Genomic DNA, 19987 nt, shown 5'->3' on the forward strand with positions numbered 1-19987 from the left:
GTAAGACCTTTGTGATCAAAAGTTATCAAAAAAATTGAGTTTTCACCAAACACCCTTGCCGTGGCGCCCCGCCAAAGTTTGACATTTCGCCATAAAACACGAAGTCCTCATAACTCCTCCATACATTATCCAAATTGTCCGATATATCTCACGCTTCATGACGGTTCTGTCCTGAACACATCTATGTGTCAGTATTGCATCATACATATAGCGCCACCTATTGGTGAAACAGTACGTCCTCATAACTCCTCCATACATGATCCGATTTGTCCGATATGTCTCACGCTTCATGACGGTTCTGTCCTGAACACATCAATGTGTCAGTATTGCGTCATACTTATAGCGCCACCTATTGGTGAAACAGTACGTCCTCATAACTCCTCCATACATTATCCGATTTGTCCGATATGTCTCACGCTTCATGACGGTTCTGTCCTGAACACATCTATGTGTCAGTATTGCGTCATACTTATAGCGCCACCTATTGGTGAAACAGTACGTCCTCATAACTCCTCCATACATTATCCGATTTGTCCGATATGTCTCACGCTTCATGACGGTTCTGTCCTGAACACATCTATGTGTCAGTATTGCGTCATACTTATAGCGCCACCTATTGGTGAAACAGTACGTCCTCATAACTCCTCCATACATTATCCGATTTGTCCGATATGTCTCACGCTTCATGACGGTTCTGTCCTGAACACATCTATGTGTCAGTATTGCGTCATACTTATAGCGCCACCTATTGGTGAAACAGTACGTCCTCATAACTCCTCCATACATTATCCGATTTGTCCGATATGTCTCACGCTTCATGACGGTTCTGTCCTGAACACATCTATGTGTCAGTATTGCGTCATACTTATAGCGCCACCTATTGGTCAAACAGTACGTCCTCATAACTCCTCCATACATTATCCGATTTGTCCGATATGTCTCACGCTTCATGACGGTTCTGTCCTGAACACATCTATGTGTCAGTATTGCGTCATACTTATAGCGCCACCTATTGGTGAAACAGTATGTCCTCATAACTCCTCCATACATGATCCGATTTGTCCGATATGTCTCACGCTTCATGACGGTTCTGTCCTGAACACATCAATGTGTCAGTATTGCGTCATACTTATAGCGCCACCTATTGGTGAAACAGTACGTCCTCATAACTCCTCCATACATTATCCGATTTGTCCGATATGTCTCACGCTTCATGACGGTTCTGTCCTGAACACATCTATGTGTCAGTATTGCGTCATACTTATAGCGCCACCTATTGGTGAAACAGTACGTCCTCATAACTCCTCCATACATTATCCGATTTGTCCGATATGTCTCACGCTTCATGACGGTTCTGTCCTGAACACATCTATGTGTCAGTATTGCGTCATACTTATAGCGCCACCTATTGGTGAAACAGTACGTCCTCATAACTCCTCCATACATTATCCGATTTGTCCGATATGTCTCACGCTTCATGACGGTTCTGTCCTGAACACATCTATGTGTCAGTATTGCGTCATACTTATAGCGCCACCTATTGGTGAAACAGTACGTCCTCATAACTCCTCCATACATTATCCGATTTGTCCGATATGTCTCACGCTTCATGACGGTTCTGTCCTGAACACATCTATGTGTCAGTATTGCGTCATACTTATAGCGCCACATATTGGTCAAACAGTACGTCCTCATAACTCCTCCATACATTATCCGATTTGTCCGATATGTCTCACGCTTCATGACGGTTCTGTCCTGAACACATCTATGTGTCAGTATTGCGTCATACTTATAGCGCCACCTATTGGTGAAACAGTATGTCCTCATAACTCCTCCATACATTATCCGATTTGTCCGATATGTCTCACGCTTCATGACGGTTCTGTCCTGAACACATCTATGTGTCAGTATTGCGTCATACTTATAGCGCCACCTATTGGTGAAACAGTACATCCTCATAACTCCTCCATACATTATCCGATTTGTCCGATATGTCTCACGCTTCATGACGGTTCTGTCCTGAACACATCTATGTGTCAGTATTGCGTCATACTTATAGCGCCACCTATTGGTGAAACAGTACGTCCTCATAACTCCTCCATACATTATCCGATTTGTCCGATATGTCTCACGCTTCATGACGGTTCTGTCCTGAACACATCTATGTGTCAGTATTGCGTCATACTTATAGCGCCACCTATTGGTGAAACAGTACGTCCTCATAACTCCTCCATACATTATCCGATTTGTCCGATATGTCTCACGCTTCATGACGGTTCTGTCCTGAACACATCTATGTGTCAGTATTGCGTCATACTTATAGCGCCACCTATTGGTGAAACAGTACGTCCTCATAACTCCTCCATACATTATCCGATTTGTCCGATATGTCTTACGCTTCATGACGGTTCTGTCCTGAACACATCTATGTGTCAGTATTGCGTCATACTTATAGCGCCACCTATTGGTGAAACAGGAAGTCCTCATAACTCCTCCATACATTATCCGATTTGTCCGATATGTCTCACGCTTCATGACGGTTCTGTCCTGAACACATCTATGTGTCAGTATTGCGTCATACTTATAGCGCCACCTATTGGTGAAACAGTACGTCCTCATAACTCCTCCATACATTATCCGATTTGTCCGATATGTCTCACGCTTCATGACGGTTCTGTCCTGAACACATCTATGTGTCAGTATTGCGTCATACGTATAGCGCCACCTATTGGTGAAACAGGAAGTCCTCATAACTCCTACATACGTTATCCGATTTACTCAACATTTCTCACGCTTCATCAAGGTACCGTCCTGAACACATCTATGCTTCGGTATTGAGTCACGCCTAGAGCGCCACCTACTGGTGACAGGAAGTTTCTCTCAGTACTGCACACCGAAATAGCACAGCCTTTAACGGCGCAGCACCCCGACACGCGTGGGGTGCGAGGGCCCGCTCACTGCTGCTCGCAGCACTAGTTATTATTCTCCCTTCTCCTTCTTCTTCCAAAACAAATGCCCTTTTGGCGGCCTAAACATCGATGAAAACGGATGAAACTTTGCAGATACGTCAGTCCCGGTGAAAAATTTGATAATTCATGGGTGACGGAAATGGGCGTGGCAAAACAGCTCAAGAGCGCCCCCTGGGAAATTTAAAATGGCGAGCCCCACCTTTCAGTTTGATGTAGGCGAACGAAATTCGGTGGGCATATGTAGTTCATCGAGACACACTAAAATGTCTCTTGGATCTATACCCAACATGCAACAGGAAGTCCGCCATTTTGCTTTTAATGTGCCATTTTGTCCTTGTTTTTACCATTTCCATGCCTCGTACTTCAACGAACTCCTCCTACAGATTTCATCCGATCAACTTCATATTCGGTCAGCGTCATCTTAAGACCCTTGTGATCAAAAGTTATCAAAAAAATTGAGTTTTCACCACACACCCTTGCCGTGGCGCCCCGCCAAAGTTTGACATTTCGCCAAAAAACACGAAGTCCTCATAACTCCTCCATACATTATCCAATTTGTCCGATATATCTCACGCTTCATGACGGTTCTGTCCTGAACACATCTATGTGTCAGTATTGCGTCATACTTATAGCGCCACCTATTGGTGAAACAGGAAGTCCTCATAACTCCTCCATACATTATCCGATTTGTCCCATATATCTCACGCTTCATGACGGTTCTGTCCTGAACACATCTATGTGTCAGTATTGCGTCATACTTATAGCGCCACCTATTGGTGAAACAGGAAGTCCTCATAACTCCTCCATACATTATCCGATTTGTCCGATATGTCTCACGCTTCATGACAGTTCTGTCCTGAACACATCTATGTGTCAGTATTGCGTCATACTTATAGCGCCACCTATTGGTGAAACAGTACGTCCTCATAACTCCTCCATACATTATCCGATTTGTCCGATGTGTCTCACGCTTCATGACAGTTCTGTCCTGAACACATCTATGTGTCAGTATTGCGTCATACTTATAGCGCCACCTATTGGTGAAACAGTACGTCCTCATAACTCCTCCATACATTATCCGATTTGTCCGATATATCTCACGCTTCATGACGGTTCTGTCCTTAACACATCTTTGTGTCAGTATTGCATCATACTTATTGCGCCACCTATTGGTGAAACAGGAAGTCCTCATAACTCCTACATACATTATCCAATTTGTCCGATATATCTCACGCTTCATGACGGTTCTGTCCTGAACACATCTATGTGTCAGTATTGCATCATACTTATAGCGCCACCTATTGGTGAAACAGGAAGTCCCCATAACTCCTTCATACATTATCGGATTTGTCCGATATATCTCACCCTTCATGACGGTTCTGTCCTGAACACATCTATGTGTCAGTATTGTGTCATACTTATAGCGCCACCTATTGGTGAAACAGGGAGTCCTCATAACTCCTGCATACATCATCCGATTTGCACCAAATTGCTGACGCTCGTGAAGGTCACCTTCTGAACACATCTATGCGTCGGTATTTAGTCACACTTACAGCGCCACCTACTGGTGAAACAGGAAGTACTGATAACTCCTACATATGTTATCCGATTTACTCCAAATTGCTCATGCTTGATGAAGGTCGCATCTTGAACCCTTCTGTAAGTCAGTATTGCGTCATACCTACAGCGCCACCTACTGGTGAAACAGGAAGTCCTCAACTCCTACATACGTTATCCAAATTACTCAACATTTCTCACGCTTTATCAAGGTACCAACTTGAACACATCTATGCTTCGGTATTGAGTCACGCTTAGAGCGCCACCTACTGGCGACAGAAACTTTCTCTCAGTACTGCACACCGAAATAGCACACCCTTTAACGGCGCCACACCCCGACACGCATGGGGTGCGAGGGCCCGCTCACTGCTGCTCGCAGCCCTAGTGACTTGTTGAATTGTTCAGTTTTAGTCGCTTCTTCCCCTCTGCCTACTTTCCCATAGGGTCCTTATGTGTTTATAACCTTAATATTTTTTGTTTATTGGGCAGACTGTATTGCAGTGTGGAGTTTCTGGGGGAGGACACTGTGTTGGTTGTCCCAGTATCCTGGCTCTCCAAAAAGGATGGGGTAAGAACATGTTTGTGTGACCAATGTTTCTGATTGGTGTGCTACTTTTCAATAGTACAGGGAAGCGGGTACTAACATGGTTTCACTCACAGTTGCAGATGTGTTCCTGGCCAAAGTCAGCCAACGGATAAAGAGCTGTGTGGAACCAAACCCTGGCTGGGCGCTCCACAGAGTCCGGGTTTTCCCAAAGTCCACAACTGGTACTGTTTGCATTTTAAGCTGTTAAAAAATACTGATGGGAAAAAAATCATGACTCATTATTCCGAGGAAAAAGGATGGCTGAAATGTATTGATTATGGTAATTTATGCACACAGATCATTACGAAGGTGCCAGGCTCATGGAAAAGGTCTTCGAGCAGCAATCGTCAATGGATGAGTGCCAAGACGTTATAAAGAGACGGCGCAACACACGCTATCACTCCAGTGACGAAGGTAAAGTGCTAAAGTGCATTCAACAGTCCCAAAAGAGTAGTACTTTTGAAATTGCGTAATCTGAGCTAATTTACTGATATTCCACTAGATATTCCAAGCCCCGGGCAGCCATTGGTCCCCACAATGCAGGCCAAAGACAGTATGCCAGGTGCTGGAGTTGAAAGGCCTCTGCCGGCTGTCCAGTACAATCCACGTGTGCTGTACAATCCAGGTATGCATGTTTGTGTTGAAATGAAATGAATGAAATGTCTATGCCTGCTGCACACTGATAGTTGGACTATTTTTAATTTATTTTGAATACCATTTTACTCATCTTGCAGATTTTCCAAGCTCGTCCCATGTGAGCGAGCGGGGCCCAGACCCCAGGTATAGCACCCCACCCAGACCAGGTAAGAGTGGCATGTACTGCTGTGGTGTTGTGGTGTCTACCTGTTTCATGTCTTAATTTAGTTTCCCTCCAAATGCCAGAAGCCAAAGCCAACACCATAAAGTTTCCTGCTAATCCCTTTACTGCTAATCCCTTTAGGTTCAGTTAGCTCTGTGATTGGCTTTTTTAGATTGAATACCATTTTACTCATCTTGAAGATTTTCCGAGCTCATCCCCTGTGAGCGAAAACCAAATGAGCCCAGGCCTCATGTATAGCACCCCAGCCAGACCAGGTAAGAGTGTCATGTATTGCTGTGGTGTTGTGATGTCTACCTGTTAATGTCTTAATTTATTTTCCTTCAAATGCCAGAAGCCAAAGCATGCAGCCAACACCATAAAGTTTCCTACTAATACCTTTCCTTTTATCCCTTTTGGTTTTCAGTTAGGTCTGTGATTCCGTCGCCCAAGAAAACGGCTCCAGCACCATTGACTCCATGTAGCCCTCTACCCAATCGATGCTGCTCTGCAGATGCTGGTATGGAACTACTTCATGTTGCATGCAGGGATATATTTTGAGTTTCATTTAGTTTTATGTCAATGTACTTATAGCCACATCTGTGTTTATCTAGATTTCCAGAGGTCTGTACATCAGCAGTTCTCGGACTTGCGGGAGCAACTCTGTGAGCTTGCGCAGAGTGTGAGGGAACTGGCCCAGAGCATGCGGCCTGGGGAGTCCGGAGGTGCCCAGGGAGAAGTGCTGGATGCACTGGATCCTGCCCAAACGGAGGAGGAGCTGCAGGTCTTTGAGGCCAGGTTGAAGGACCGGGAACATCAGAGGAAGATGGTGAGTGTCTGCAGGGCAGAACTTTGTCTTATTTTTGCAGGGAAGGGTACAGTAAATGACTGTCTTTGTTTTGCAGACACAATACCTAGGTGCCATTGGTGGCAGAGACTTGGCTGACACAGTCCGGCGGGAACTGTCAGCTGTTGCCACACATGCGGTGTGAAGCGCCTACAGTGTGCACGGGAAGAAGGGGAAGAAGCCACTGAAGAGTATGACGCGCTCTTCAATGTTCTAACACGTAAGAAATGGTTCATATTTTTAATATTTTTTAATACATCGTCTTTGTTCCATGACCGATGTGAATTGAAACCATTACCTTTCTTGATAACTTAAGGTGCAGTTATCATCTCGATGCCAAAGGCTACGATGGCGGAGGTGGCCGCCCAGCTGCAGGAGACATTAAAACATGCCCCTGCTAAATGCAGAAGGGTAAGTGATGTCTTTTTTTTGGGTTTCTCCTACCCAGTGACACGGCATGGTTCCAATGATTCTGTACCACTTTTTTGTGCATGTATGTGCGTTGTGTATTTACAGCCATTTCATTATGTCTTTAGGTATCTGCAGAAGTCCGTCTGAGCACAGCCCGTCCATCTGAGCACAGCCCAGCATTCTGATGAGGAAGACTTCCCTTCCTAGCTGCCCCCCAGCCCATCTGACGCCCACCCGCAGCCCATCTGAGCACAGCTCCACCCCCCCCCCCCCCCAGCCTATCTGAGCACAGCCTGTCATTATTTTGTAAATAACTTTTTTGTAAATAACTTCTTTTTTTAACAGGATGTTTTTTTAAATCCTTTTTGTTTTTAGAACTTGTTTATTGTGTTGCAGGCCAGACATTGTGTGTACTTTTTGGCTGGATAGCCATAGTGTGAAATTGTACTTTTTTAATATAATAAATTGTTCTTAACTGTTAATGGTGTTATGTCATAACTTTTGTACCATAATTTTGCTTGCTGCATTGACTATGGCATTAATAGGCTCTTTGCACAAGCTCCACTACTTCCTGACACTCTACAGGCATATTTCTTTCTTGTCCTATACTAGTGGATGGAAGTGATTGATCAGGTGTGCTGCACACCGGATTCATCGCAATTGCTATCCAATAGTATAGGACGGTAAAGAAATATGCCTGTAGAGTTTCAGGAAGTAGTGGAGCTTGTGCAAAGAGCTGATTTGTTTTGTAATGCAAATTATAAATGTAGCCAATGGAAGTGTAGACCACGTTGCAGCAACGTAACAAAGTAATATATAGATGTGTATACAACATTGCAGCCAGGTACGACTACAACGTTACTTCCTGTCCACGTTGCCACAACGGCGACAAAACGTGCGAAATATACATCGAAATCATCACGGAAATGTTGTGGGCACGTTGCAGCAACTTGTGTGCAGATACCGCGTTTGCGTTGCATGCATGTTTAACTTGACGTTGAGTGGACCATACAAAAGTCTAAATTGCACGTTGCTGCAACATTGCTGCAACCTGATTGTGTTAATAGTGACTCTCTAAGCTGAGCCAACCGTCTGTCCAGCTCACCAAACTTCTTTCAGACCATTCACTTATTTCTGCAAATGTCTGGGGCAAACACAAATCTAAAAGAAAAAAAGTGCAAACTATTTTACAAAAGAGGAAAGTGAAAGGGCTGATGGTTACTCTAGACAGTGGCGGAGGATTTCCAAAAGCAAAAGCGCCTATTCGGTTATATTTCGGATTTAAACCCAATGCTAATAGCTGGGGAAAGTCATAACATCAATGAGTCAATCTGTAAACTCTGGATGTCGTCATGCCGTAACGTGAACACCGTTGCTTTGTGCTGCGAGGCTGCGACCCACTCTGCGAGCGGACAGAGTGAAGGAGAGGATCAGTAGCCTGGCTCCCGCCCCTGAATCTGAATGGCAATTCAATCTGAGTGTCAGACTAGTGGAGCAGAGCAGACACTTCCAGCTTATAATTGTAGCATCCCAAGCTTATTATTTTACAAAGTAGAGATGTAATTTATTTAGTTTAGTTGACATTCTTGCTCCGCCTCTGCAGACAACAAACAGACCAGTAGGCTACACCTGACATTGTATTATTCCATTAGCCTACTTTTCCTGATGTTTTAGGTTTTTGCCATGGTATCGTTTCAGTATCAGTAGCCTATCGAGATACTTTTAGCAGGTATCGTATCAAATTTATAATTTTGGTATTGTGTCAACACTAGTCAGAAGAAGCAGCAAACATGTCAGACGATAATGAGAAGATCCATGCTGCACCTCCACAATTCAAATTGCACATCTGGAAGAAATTCGGCTTACATAACTCGGCAGGTAAAAAAAAAAAATTGCAATAAATCGTCATATCGAATCGCAATATTACAGAATCGCAATTGCCACAAAAATCGCAATATAAATCGAATCGGCACCCAATTCCAGGGAGGTCCCTGCCAATTCCCGTCTCTACTCCCAGCTCAAAGCATAAGGAAGTTTCTGCTGAATTGGGCCTACATTTTAGTGGTGGTTGCAAAGTAATAGGACGTAGGGACAAGTTTGTGTCTCTGCAGACCGAAAACTTTGAGAGAGCGGGCAATGGCAGTGGCAACTGTCAATCATTGTTTAATTTTGCCAATCAGAGGCTTACAATGCTCTGTCAAAAACTAATTTAACCTGAAACAGTTGTCAATCAACTTTTCATTTGGCTAATAATCTTTCTCATAGGAGAAGTTTTGAAACAAAGACGTAAACGTGTAAAGTAGTTCTGAACATCTTTCGTTAAGGTATGAAGGTAATTTGTTCTGGAATTGTTTGTTTGATTGTTTTGTTTAATCTCATCATTAGCCAAAGGTCTGACTGGATAGCTAAATAGATCACTTGCTCTCACTCTTGCTCTTGTTTGCAGTAAGTTAGCTAGTTAAAGGAGAAGTAAAGGGAAAATGCATGTTTAGCCCTGTTTTAAGGGGAGACACCCCAGGTGAATAGGGAAAAATAAATCCTTAATAGGTATCACCATCAAACTCCCCCAGTTTGTTAGGTACATTCAGGAGCATCTTTTTTGTATTATAAGTTTTCTGAAATCTTATGGATAAATATGCAAATTAGGCTATATAGACACTAATTTGCATAATTTCGGGACATCGATTTTTTAAACTGGTTCAAGCCAGATTCAAAATGCTTGTTTCATTTTGTTCAAAACTTTGTTCAAGGGGGATTTTTGATATATCTTTTCTTCGCTTCAGAAATCATAAAATACTGTCAACAGTCATAAAAAGACAAATTTTCGCCATGTTTTAGGGATAAACTGTTATATAAATCAGGCTATGAATGAAATTTAAAAAATCCCCCTTGGCCAAACCCTTCAGAATATGGATTGGAACAAAACTGAAGAGTTAGGTGTATGTAGGTGCTACTCAAGTGGTGGTTTTGATGTCCCTAAGATGAGAAATAACTCATTTTGAGAAAACGGGCTTTGAAAATTTGTATTGTAAAAAAACATACATTTGCATTGTAAACCAATATTTACAAACACAATATCCAATCACATCATTAGTAACAACATTACACAACATCTGAAAACACATAGAAACTGAAAACTGAATAACACAGCATGTTGTGGATTCAAAATAGTCCAGGAGTAGACATTTTGTATAGAGAAGCAAGACCTGTTTAGTTGGAAGCCCACTCACCACGTCAAGGTACAGCCCACGAGTGGGGTGTTAGTAAGACGAGACTAGAGACGAGACAATGTTAGTAGGGAAGAAAACATTCCCTTTTAGAAAGCTTGTATTATTTTGTTAAACAGATCATGGACAAAGATAGACACATTTGACGAGGACATGCATGAGAAAACAGATTATCTAGCTTTTTGTGTTTTTTTAAGCGTTTTACATGGAGAAAACATGAATGAATGAATGAATGAACATGAAGAGTAAGCTGATTCATAAATACACAGGACAAGATGTGGTAAACAATGCAGGGTAAACACCAATAGAAGCTAAATATAGATTGCCAAACAAACAAGTGATATAACCATCGTCAAAAGCATCACCATAGGAGACATCAAGCTACGCCGTCATAGGTCTACAGAGTCACTCCTCAGATGGCACCACACTAGCTATCCACTTAACTGTTCTAGGCAGCTAGTTTGTAGAACCCACTCAGCTGGAGTTCACAAAACTGTTCTAAGCAGCTGGTCTGTAGAACCCACTCAGCTGCAGTCCACAAAACTGTCCTAAAACCACAATATGTTCCTGGTGCGCATGGGGTTGTCATCAGTGAAGCAGACTACCCCATATCGCCGCCTTCATGTTGTCCACTGAACGCTGGTTATTGATAATTATTGTAATAATTCTCAATAACTGTAATAATTTTGTAACATTTTGCATTTATTGGCAGTCAGCTTAACTACCTCTGGGTCCACATCTGCATATATGCCTGCCTAATCTGCTCTCTGCTTCTGTGCAAGGACTCCAGACCTCTCTCTATTTCAGCAACTGAAATTAAAACAGTTTATTTGGTCAGTTTATGGAAGCATGTAGAAATGCCACAGGTAGAGAGAGGGAGACTACTGTGCATAGTATAGGCTTCTTATATTGGCTAGAGAGAGAGAGAGAGAGAGAGAGAGAGAGAGAGGGAACACGTTTCAATAGCCTACCTGTCACCCTCTTGTCATGTTTCTGATACGTTTTCAGATGAAGCCCTGGGATCCCTAACACTTTACTAATCTTTTGGAGAGCTGCATACCCCAACCCTAACTCGTGCACTAAGAGGACCATCCTCACATTGACATCAAATGCAACATCATTCCTAGTTGTATCATGAAGCCGAGTCGATGTGTAGACACTTTTGCGATAGCCATTTCTCACAAAGACTGCACTCTAAGAGCAAAGTACTACAAAACCCACTATTCTGAGGATCTATGTTAATTTTAAGACCAGTCCCTGCACAATTAGGACAAATCAACCCAGTTATCAGCTCATTCAAACGCGCCGCATCTCTCTGCTGCTCACTGGACATGCTAACGCTAGCCTCATCTCCCTGCTGCTCACTGGACATGCTAGCACGGGCTAATGACAACTTGCGCGAATAGGCAATTTATATCTCATAAATGTAAACCTTTCCATTTAGTTTCTCTTGTTTTCTGTTCAACCTTGCGGGCAAACACTGTTGTCGTTGTTGCTTATTACGTTTAGAACGCTTTACAGACAGCATTGTTTGGATTAGATATAAGGAAGTGGAAACGTGTCATATGACACGCTGAACCAATCCGTTCTCAGAAATCAACAACAGCCAATGAGATTTCACGGTTAGCATCAAACCCGCCTTTTTATTTCCACGATTGGTTGCTAATACAAATGAAACTAACAGGTTTGGTTGCAATAACATTGTGCTAGAGAGCCAGAGCTTTCTAATGATACCCCGGATGACCGGATCCAGACGAAAGAAACGCTGCGAGACGGTCCGAAAAAAGGCTAACTTTTGGTGATTTTAGGAAGAATCTCCAGACGCAAACAGACTAAATGAAGTAAAATAAACATCTAAATGCGTATTTTTGATGTTTTATTTCCACTAGTATGAAAGAAGACATGTTATGGAAGCAAACTAGCACAAAATCTCAAATTTGACCAGGGCGTTGAAAAACGATGTTTTCACCTACCGTGTCTCCCCTTAAGGTTACTTATGATCATATACAATGGTTCAGATCAAAACGTTGACAAAACTAGCACTTTTGAGAAAGTCTGATAATTGCTCTACCACTGTTTTGGTCATACAATGGATGTGGATGGGAACCTTGAAAAATCTTTCAAAAACATGTTAAACTCTCGATTTCAAAGACAAGAAGCTCACCGAGGGGGTAATTAGTGTCCGTTGGTGTTCTGACATCAAATTTGCAAGTAAGAATCCTGTAGGGTTTTATTGATCATTTTATGAAATCCATTGACTTGTATTGACGCGACCATTGTACTGTAGATGTGTAGATCAATCCGCAGAGGGGATTCAGGAAGCGGAACTACTTACGGTAGCTATTGTTATTGTTTATGTTGCTAGGCTACCTAGTTTGTGTTAGTTTACACATGTATGTGCTGCGACTAAATAGTTCTATGCTAAATATTTAAAAAAGCCTTTCCAGATGAACTAGAATCTTACTTTATGGCGAATTATATGTCAGAACGCCAACTAACACCTCTGTGAGTTTCTTGTCTTTGAAATCGAGAGTTTAAATGATTTTGAAAGACTTTTCAAGATGCCCACCCACATCTATTGTATGACCAAAACGGTGGTAGAGCAATTATTAGACTTTCTCAAAAGTGCTAGTTTTGTCAACGTTTTGATCTGAACCATTGTATATGATCATAAGTAACCTTAAAACAGGGCTAAACATGCATTTTCCCTTTACTAGTCCGTTAAAGTACGCAACCCAGTATCACAGCTAAATGTGTAATAGACGAGTAGAGGCACTTGTGTGAAAGGGATCAGTTTCATGTTTTAGCCATGCTTAATACACACGTTGGTCTACATACTGTACCACGCATGCATGGAGGCGCTCAGGCAGCGAGCAATTCCCCTGTGCGCCCGCACGCCTCCGAGCATGTGAGCTATATGCGGAGTGCACCCACTAAGCTCCGTCCAAGTAGCTCCAGTCCTGGGTCCAGTTTCGTAAATTAGCCTGATCCCTGTGTCCACATCTAAACCCTGTGTTGAAGTGGATGGTGCTTGTGTGCACTGTGAATAGTTAGCTATCTCGTATTCTAATGCTAGCTAATGATACGATGCTAGCTAAGGCTAGGAGACTAGCTAGCTAACGTTAAACGCTAGCTAGCTAATGCGAACAGTAGCTATAAGAAGAGTAGCTAAACATGGCTAAAACATGAAACTGAGCCGTTTCACACAAGTGCCTCTACTCATCTATTAGCCGTGATACTGGTTTGAAATCAGGTTTGTGTCCGTTTCAAACACCCTTCCTTCTCCTATGATAAAGATGATTAGCCAAATGAAAAGTTAATTGACAAGTGTGTCAGGTGAAATTAGTGTTTGATTGAAAGAGGATGGTAAGCCTCTGATTGGCTGAATTAGCTAGCTCGTATTCTAATGCTATAATGCTAGGATGCTAGCTAGCTAGCTAATGCTACCACGAGGGGCGAAAACCAAAACCAAAGACTAAACAATAAAACCAAGGTACACACTTGTATTTTGCTCTCCACAAGTGGAGAACAAAATACAAAGCTTACAAGCGTACAGACTTGTTGACACAGGACAACACACAGCTACAGCATACTATGAACATACAAACAAAAGGTAGGGCGTTAGGTCACGTGACTTAAGGTGGACGCTAGGCAGAATGCTACAAAATACAACTAACAGATGTCCCTTTGTGCTAAATATATGACAAATAAATGACAATATAATTGTTATATTTCAAGATTAAAACATACCCATATGTGTTTTCTCTTCGTTTGTATTGTTTTGTCAATGTACTTTTTAATAAATATACGTTATGAGATCAATATTTACAGCGACAGGCCCATAGAAGGTCCGGTTCCGCGGGATTTCACTTTTTAGCGCTGGCCGCAAAACCTGGTGTGGATCATTATCCTTCCTTCGCAAACCACAGTAACAAAAACTGGACTGGATTCAAGTGATTTACGCTTGCTAAGACTCACCCCGACCTCAACAAGTGTGTTGACAAAGAAGATCGCGGAATTTGACAGAAATACGAGGTAAGAACTGTTTCACTTACGTGTTATGACAGCTTTTTTTTCTAATTTGTATTCACAACATAGCTAGTTAGAAACTACAAGGTCTAAGCTAAATTTTGATATATAGGTTGTAAGTGGCTGATCCCAATCCGTGATGCGATGCGGGTTTTTTCATGGTGATGTGAGGAAAACTAGCGGCAGCGAGCTGTGGACCGAAGGGGCAGTCAGCAGCTTGCGGCAGTTTCTAACGTTAGTTGGCTTCGGTCTAATGTTTAGCTAACAAAATCACTGTAATACAAAGCTGTTAGATTGCAGATATCATATATCATATCACTGATAAATTAGCTACGAAGCTTCTGATCTGCGAGTTAGAGGAGGAGGGAGGGAGAGAGATGCACTTCTGCACTGCGAGTGAGGGAGAGATGAGCGTTTCTGCTAGGGAGTTGTAGTATATTTTGACCAGTATAATCACAAGTTATATTATAGTGAATTTCAAATGCAGATCTGTTTAACTGAACTATTAAACTGTCTAACTTTAGACAAGGTAACAAAGAACAGGACAATTTTGGGTAACACCTCTTTTCGTATAACCAAGAGAGTGATCTCTGTGTTAGTTCAGTTCATCCTAGACCATTGGCAAGTGAACTCATCACAACTTCAGTGTGATTTTTGATGCCAGAGATTCAATAAAAGTATTGAAACTGGCATCGACGGATCTGATTCTTCTTCCTTACAACCAGAAACGAAATAGATTACAGAGTGAGAGAGAGGGAAAGACACCCTTCTGTTCTGGGAGTTTCCAATGTTGAGTGCCCTGAGAGAGTGGCCTACTCAACTCAGGATATATAAACAGCACAGTCACCCATCTCCTAAAGAAACCATCTCTCGACCCCTCTGATGTCAAAAACTACAGACCGGTTTCCCTTCTATCCTTTCTATCCAAAACACTTGAACGTGCTATCTTTAACCAACTGTCTTTGTACCTCCACCAGAACGACCTCCTAGATCCCCACCAGTCTGGGTTCAAGGCTAGCCACTTGACAGAGACCTGGCCATCACCATTGAAGACACAGTGGTGACCCCGACTCGGACTGCGAGGAATCTGGGTGTGACCCTGGATGACCAACTGTCATTTTCCGCACATGTCACATCCGTCACACGCTCCTGCAGATTCATGCTTTACAACATCAGGAGGATTTGCCCTTTCCTCACTAATGAAACGGCGCAGGTACTCATCCAGGCCCTGGTCATCTCCCTCCTGGACTACTGCAACTCCCTCCTTGCTGGGGCCCCGGCGTCAGCCATTAAACCTCTGGAACTTGTCCAGAAAGCTGCTGCTCGCCTGGTGTTCAACCACCGCAAGTTCTCCCACACAACTTCCCTTCTCCGTTCCCTACACTGGCTCCCTGTAGCAGCTCGCATCCAGTTTAAAACTCTGGCACTAACCTACAGGGCAATGAAAGGAACAGCCCCCTCTTACCTCCAGGCCATGGTCAAACCCTACACCCCCTCCCGACCGCTACGCTCTGCTACCTCGGGGCGACTGGTTGCCCCATCACTCCGTGGCCACTGCGGCCGATCGACACAGAGGAAAAAGAAAAGGATTCAGCCCCAGTGTGGTACGCTGCCACTGTGCTCCAGATCACAAAAAGAAGAGCAAACCCTCTGAACATCCTGTATAAAATAAAGTATGATGTTGGGGATGAATGGGAATTCCCTCTGTTACAAGACCTACAAATTGGAGACCTTACCATTGAAAATTGAAGTTGAGCGCATTTGTAACATTCTTTCTCTCTCTCTCTTTCTCTCTGTCTCTCTCTCTCTCGAATTAGGTTTAGAGCCTATTTATTTCCTTTTAAAGCATACAAAATCAAAACAACATTTTATTCATATGTACATACTTATGAGTTTGTAATCAGTATTATTATAAACAGTAAACTATTTTAATTTTACAATGTCTAAAATCTCATTTTTGTCATTTTAGAGTGGTTTAGTCATAGTATTTGAATTGTCTAGTACAGCCTATTCATGTTAAACCTTTAGGATTGGGATCATGAGGTTGCCAAATTCATCCTTTTTGATCTTATATTGATCTTATATTGTAGTAATATTTACATGAAAAATGGGCATATCATAACTAAGCATAGTGCACAGTACTTCGCCTATTATACAAATCATTTTCATAATATTTAAAATCACAATTTATGAATTAATGACATATAACTTCAGAACAAAGGGAACAATGTTACTTGTAACAAGTTAACACTTTATTTTAAATGATTAAAGTGAATGGATCTCTTAAAATGGTCTTTAAACATGATTTCTGCATAAATTAACATATATTTGCATATTATTTGATTAATTAGCATAATATTTTCAGAAAATGTTTTTTGAAATGTCAAACATAGTAGTCTCTATCATCCCTGAACATTTCATTACAATGTGACTAACCTATCCAAAGCTATGAAGGAAAGTATGTAAAGCGTAGAGGGAAAAAAGGTCCATTTGGTGCCATTCTAGAACACAGGTGTTCCATTGACTTATGCAGTAAGGGGCGCGAGCTTTATGACCCTGCCTCGGGTCACAAAATGGGCTATATCTCACAATGGTATGTCCAATCTTCATAAAACAAAGTGATATGTGCTTCTGAGAGTCTGTTCTGGAACACTATGTATCAATTGTACCAGCAGAAGGTATGTTTAAAATTGGTCCCTAACACCCTACAAAAGGGGAGCTACTGTATACAGACTAAAAAGACAGGTGGAAACTAATCAAACAATCAGTGGCACAGATGTCCTCTCAATCAGCGTCAATTTAGCCAGTTGTACTCTGCTATTGGGGCGGGGTTGTCAACAACGTCTCTGATTGGTGGAGACATTGCTGTTGCACTATTTGATTGTGGGATGTATTTTTCCCTGTATGAACAGCAGTAGTTTGAGGGGACAAAATGAGGACATACTTCATAAAACTGTCAGAAATTCAGTTTGAGATAAAATTCTGAGAATTTTCACACAACATCTACCATGTCACGAAAATTGTCTTTTTTCATGAACATTGGAGATTTATTGAGACAGTATTTGCAGTAGCTGCATGCAGTACTGTTTACAGTAAAACATTTTAATGCACTATTAAGATTGTGTAGGACAGTCTGAAGTAGTGTAGCAATTTGGGTGTCAATTGACCAAAAAATGTGGGAGGAGTAGGGTTTGATCGGTTTGACAGTTTTTGAGAAAAACAGAGTGGACTTAATAATTCCTGCCAACTCAAAGCAAATGCAAGTTTATGCCCACTTTGGCCTATATTTTGGTGGTAGTTGCAAAGTGATAGCATGTACAGCTGATTTAGGACTAATGCCTCCCTATGCCAGTTGAGGACTTCTGGCATAGGACTAGACTTTATGTGCAATTTTGGTGATTTTTCATACATGGGAAGTCCGACTTCCTAGGAGGAGGAGGAGGAGAAGAAGAAGAAGAAGAAGATTTCGAAATACAAGAGGGACCGACAGCTGAGGCTGCCCGGCCCCTAATGATGACATTCTGTATCAACCAGGCTAACTGTGCATCCTACATATAGCCATCTGGGTACCACTTCAAAGAGGGTTTACTAATGGTTTAAAATGAATGTACATGCATTGCATCATTGATAGTTATACAGAGCATTCAGACCCCTTCTCTTTCTCCACATTGTGTTACGTTTTTAGAATAACGCTACAGCCTTATTGTAAAATGGATTAGATTCATTTTTTCTCATCAATCTACCCAATACCCCATAATGGCAAAGCAAAAACATGTCTTTAAATTTGCATTTGCAGCTAGGTATTCAGACCCATACGACAATCAAAATTGCGTAGGCTACATCCTGTTGCCATTGATCATTCTTGAGATGTTTCTAGAACTCGCCTGGAGTCCAGCTGTGGTGAATGCAATTGATTGGCATGATTTGGAAAGGCACACACCTTTCTATAAGATCCGACAGTTAGTGCATGAAGTAGGAGGAATGAAGCTAAATTGTTCAGATAGCCTATCCTACTTTTTCAACATGCAACTTTGAGCCAGTGCAAGACTGACTGTCACATTTGGTGGAATGAATGGCAGTGCATTTGTAAATTACATTTAAACCATTAGCCTAGTAGCTATAAGCCCCTAAACTCCTCATGCAAAGGTATCCAACCGCTATCAAACGTAAATTCGTCACGTAGAGCGGATAGAGCACGTTGCTACGACGTCCCCGCAACCAGATTGTGTTAGTAAGCACATATAGCATAGCCTACCTATAGACTAGCCTACGACAAACAAATAGCCTACCAAACAAGTTTTTACTTTAAGAAGAAACAGCTGTATCACGTAGGCTACTTGAAGTAAGCTAGACAAAGATGGTAAAATGAATTTTTAAACGTAGACAACTTGCAGCGGAGTGATGACTTTACCAATTGACAGAAATCGATCACTCACATCTTTAGTTTTCCCCTCGGCGTTTTCAAAGCTTCTCCCGTTAGACAAAGACAGACCCTTGCCGTTCTCAAAAGCTTCTTCTGCAGTCGGACGGGCCTCGTTTGCTGGCTGAGACATTGTTTTTGACAAAAAAAAACTTATTTTGGAGATGTAGCCTATTTTTCCTAGCTCAACTCTTCCCTCCGGTTTGCAGGATATCCCGTGCTAAAATAGGGAGTCGTCTCGTCTCCAACTTCCAGCTCCTGCGTTTTCGCTACGAGTCAGATGCGTCCGTTACATACCGCTTGATGAATTACAAACATTTCTTTGTTAAGCACATATGTCTTGTATGGAACAGATCGACTCATGTTCATGTGATCTAGATGATTGTGAAGAGCTGTGTGCTTATGCTATGATTTTTGACCCCGTCATGTGACAGAAATCCAGCGGAAATAGCAGAGGAACGCTGGAAGGAAACTTTTATGACCTGACTTGGCAAAATGTGGAAAGTTCATCGCGAACAGGCTGCGGTCTGTAGATGGCTAGCCTATGTTGACTGACCATCTGACATTTTCACACATTTTCATAGTTAACCCTGAAAAATAATAGATTACAGGCATCCTCTACCAAAACATCTCAATTTGCCAAACTCCGCTCTTCCCTATAGTCGCCATCGTTAACATATCTAGGTGTCATCACTTAGGGCTTGGTTTCTATATAGCCAATCGATATAGCCTATTTCAACTAGCCTACATTCCACATTCATCCGCATAGCTAGCTGCTAGCCTTCAAAAGTGGTTTGTTACAGTTCACATCCCTGACTTTCTTTGTCATTTATGGTTATTTATTAACATAATGTTTATCTTATAGGCTCTATACAATTATAATTAACTCCAAATAACTATAAATAAATGTGAGAGTGTATGGTGATTATTTTATTTGCTTGTGCACATATTTTTGTGCGTTGGCTGTAAGCCAGCGCACCTAGAAGAGCCAATGTCCGGTTGTAAGTATGTCCTGGCTGTTGTGTCCTGGCGTTGTTGACCTGCAGCTCTTTCGGTACCCAGAACATCAAAACAAAAGACATGATACCATTGGTTTTTTAAGAGCAATGGTGGCCTAGTGGTTAAGGAGCTAGTCTGCCATGCTG

At 42.1% G+C, this 19987-nt stretch overlaps 1 protein-coding gene across 1 annotated transcript in view; it reads right to left on the reverse strand.

Annotated features, from left to right (window-relative positions):
- Positions 1-19205, reverse strand: part of tpcn3 (two pore segment channel 3) — a 361079-nt gene extending 341874 nt beyond the window's left edge. Inside the window, exon 1 of the mRNA XM_084441175.1 lies at positions 18859-19205. Coding sequence (XP_084297301.1) covers positions 18859-18975 — 117 coding nt within the window. The 5' untranslated portion in view covers positions 18976-19205. The remainder of the gene's footprint in view (positions 1-18858) is intronic.
- Positions 19206-19987: the final 782 nt, after the last annotated feature.

The sequence above is a fragment of the Borostomias antarcticus genome, assembly GCF_949987555.1.
Source record: "Borostomias antarcticus genome assembly, chromosome: 7".
Classification (NCBI taxonomy): domain Eukaryota; kingdom Metazoa; phylum Chordata; class Actinopteri; order Stomiiformes; family Stomiidae; genus Borostomias; species Borostomias antarcticus.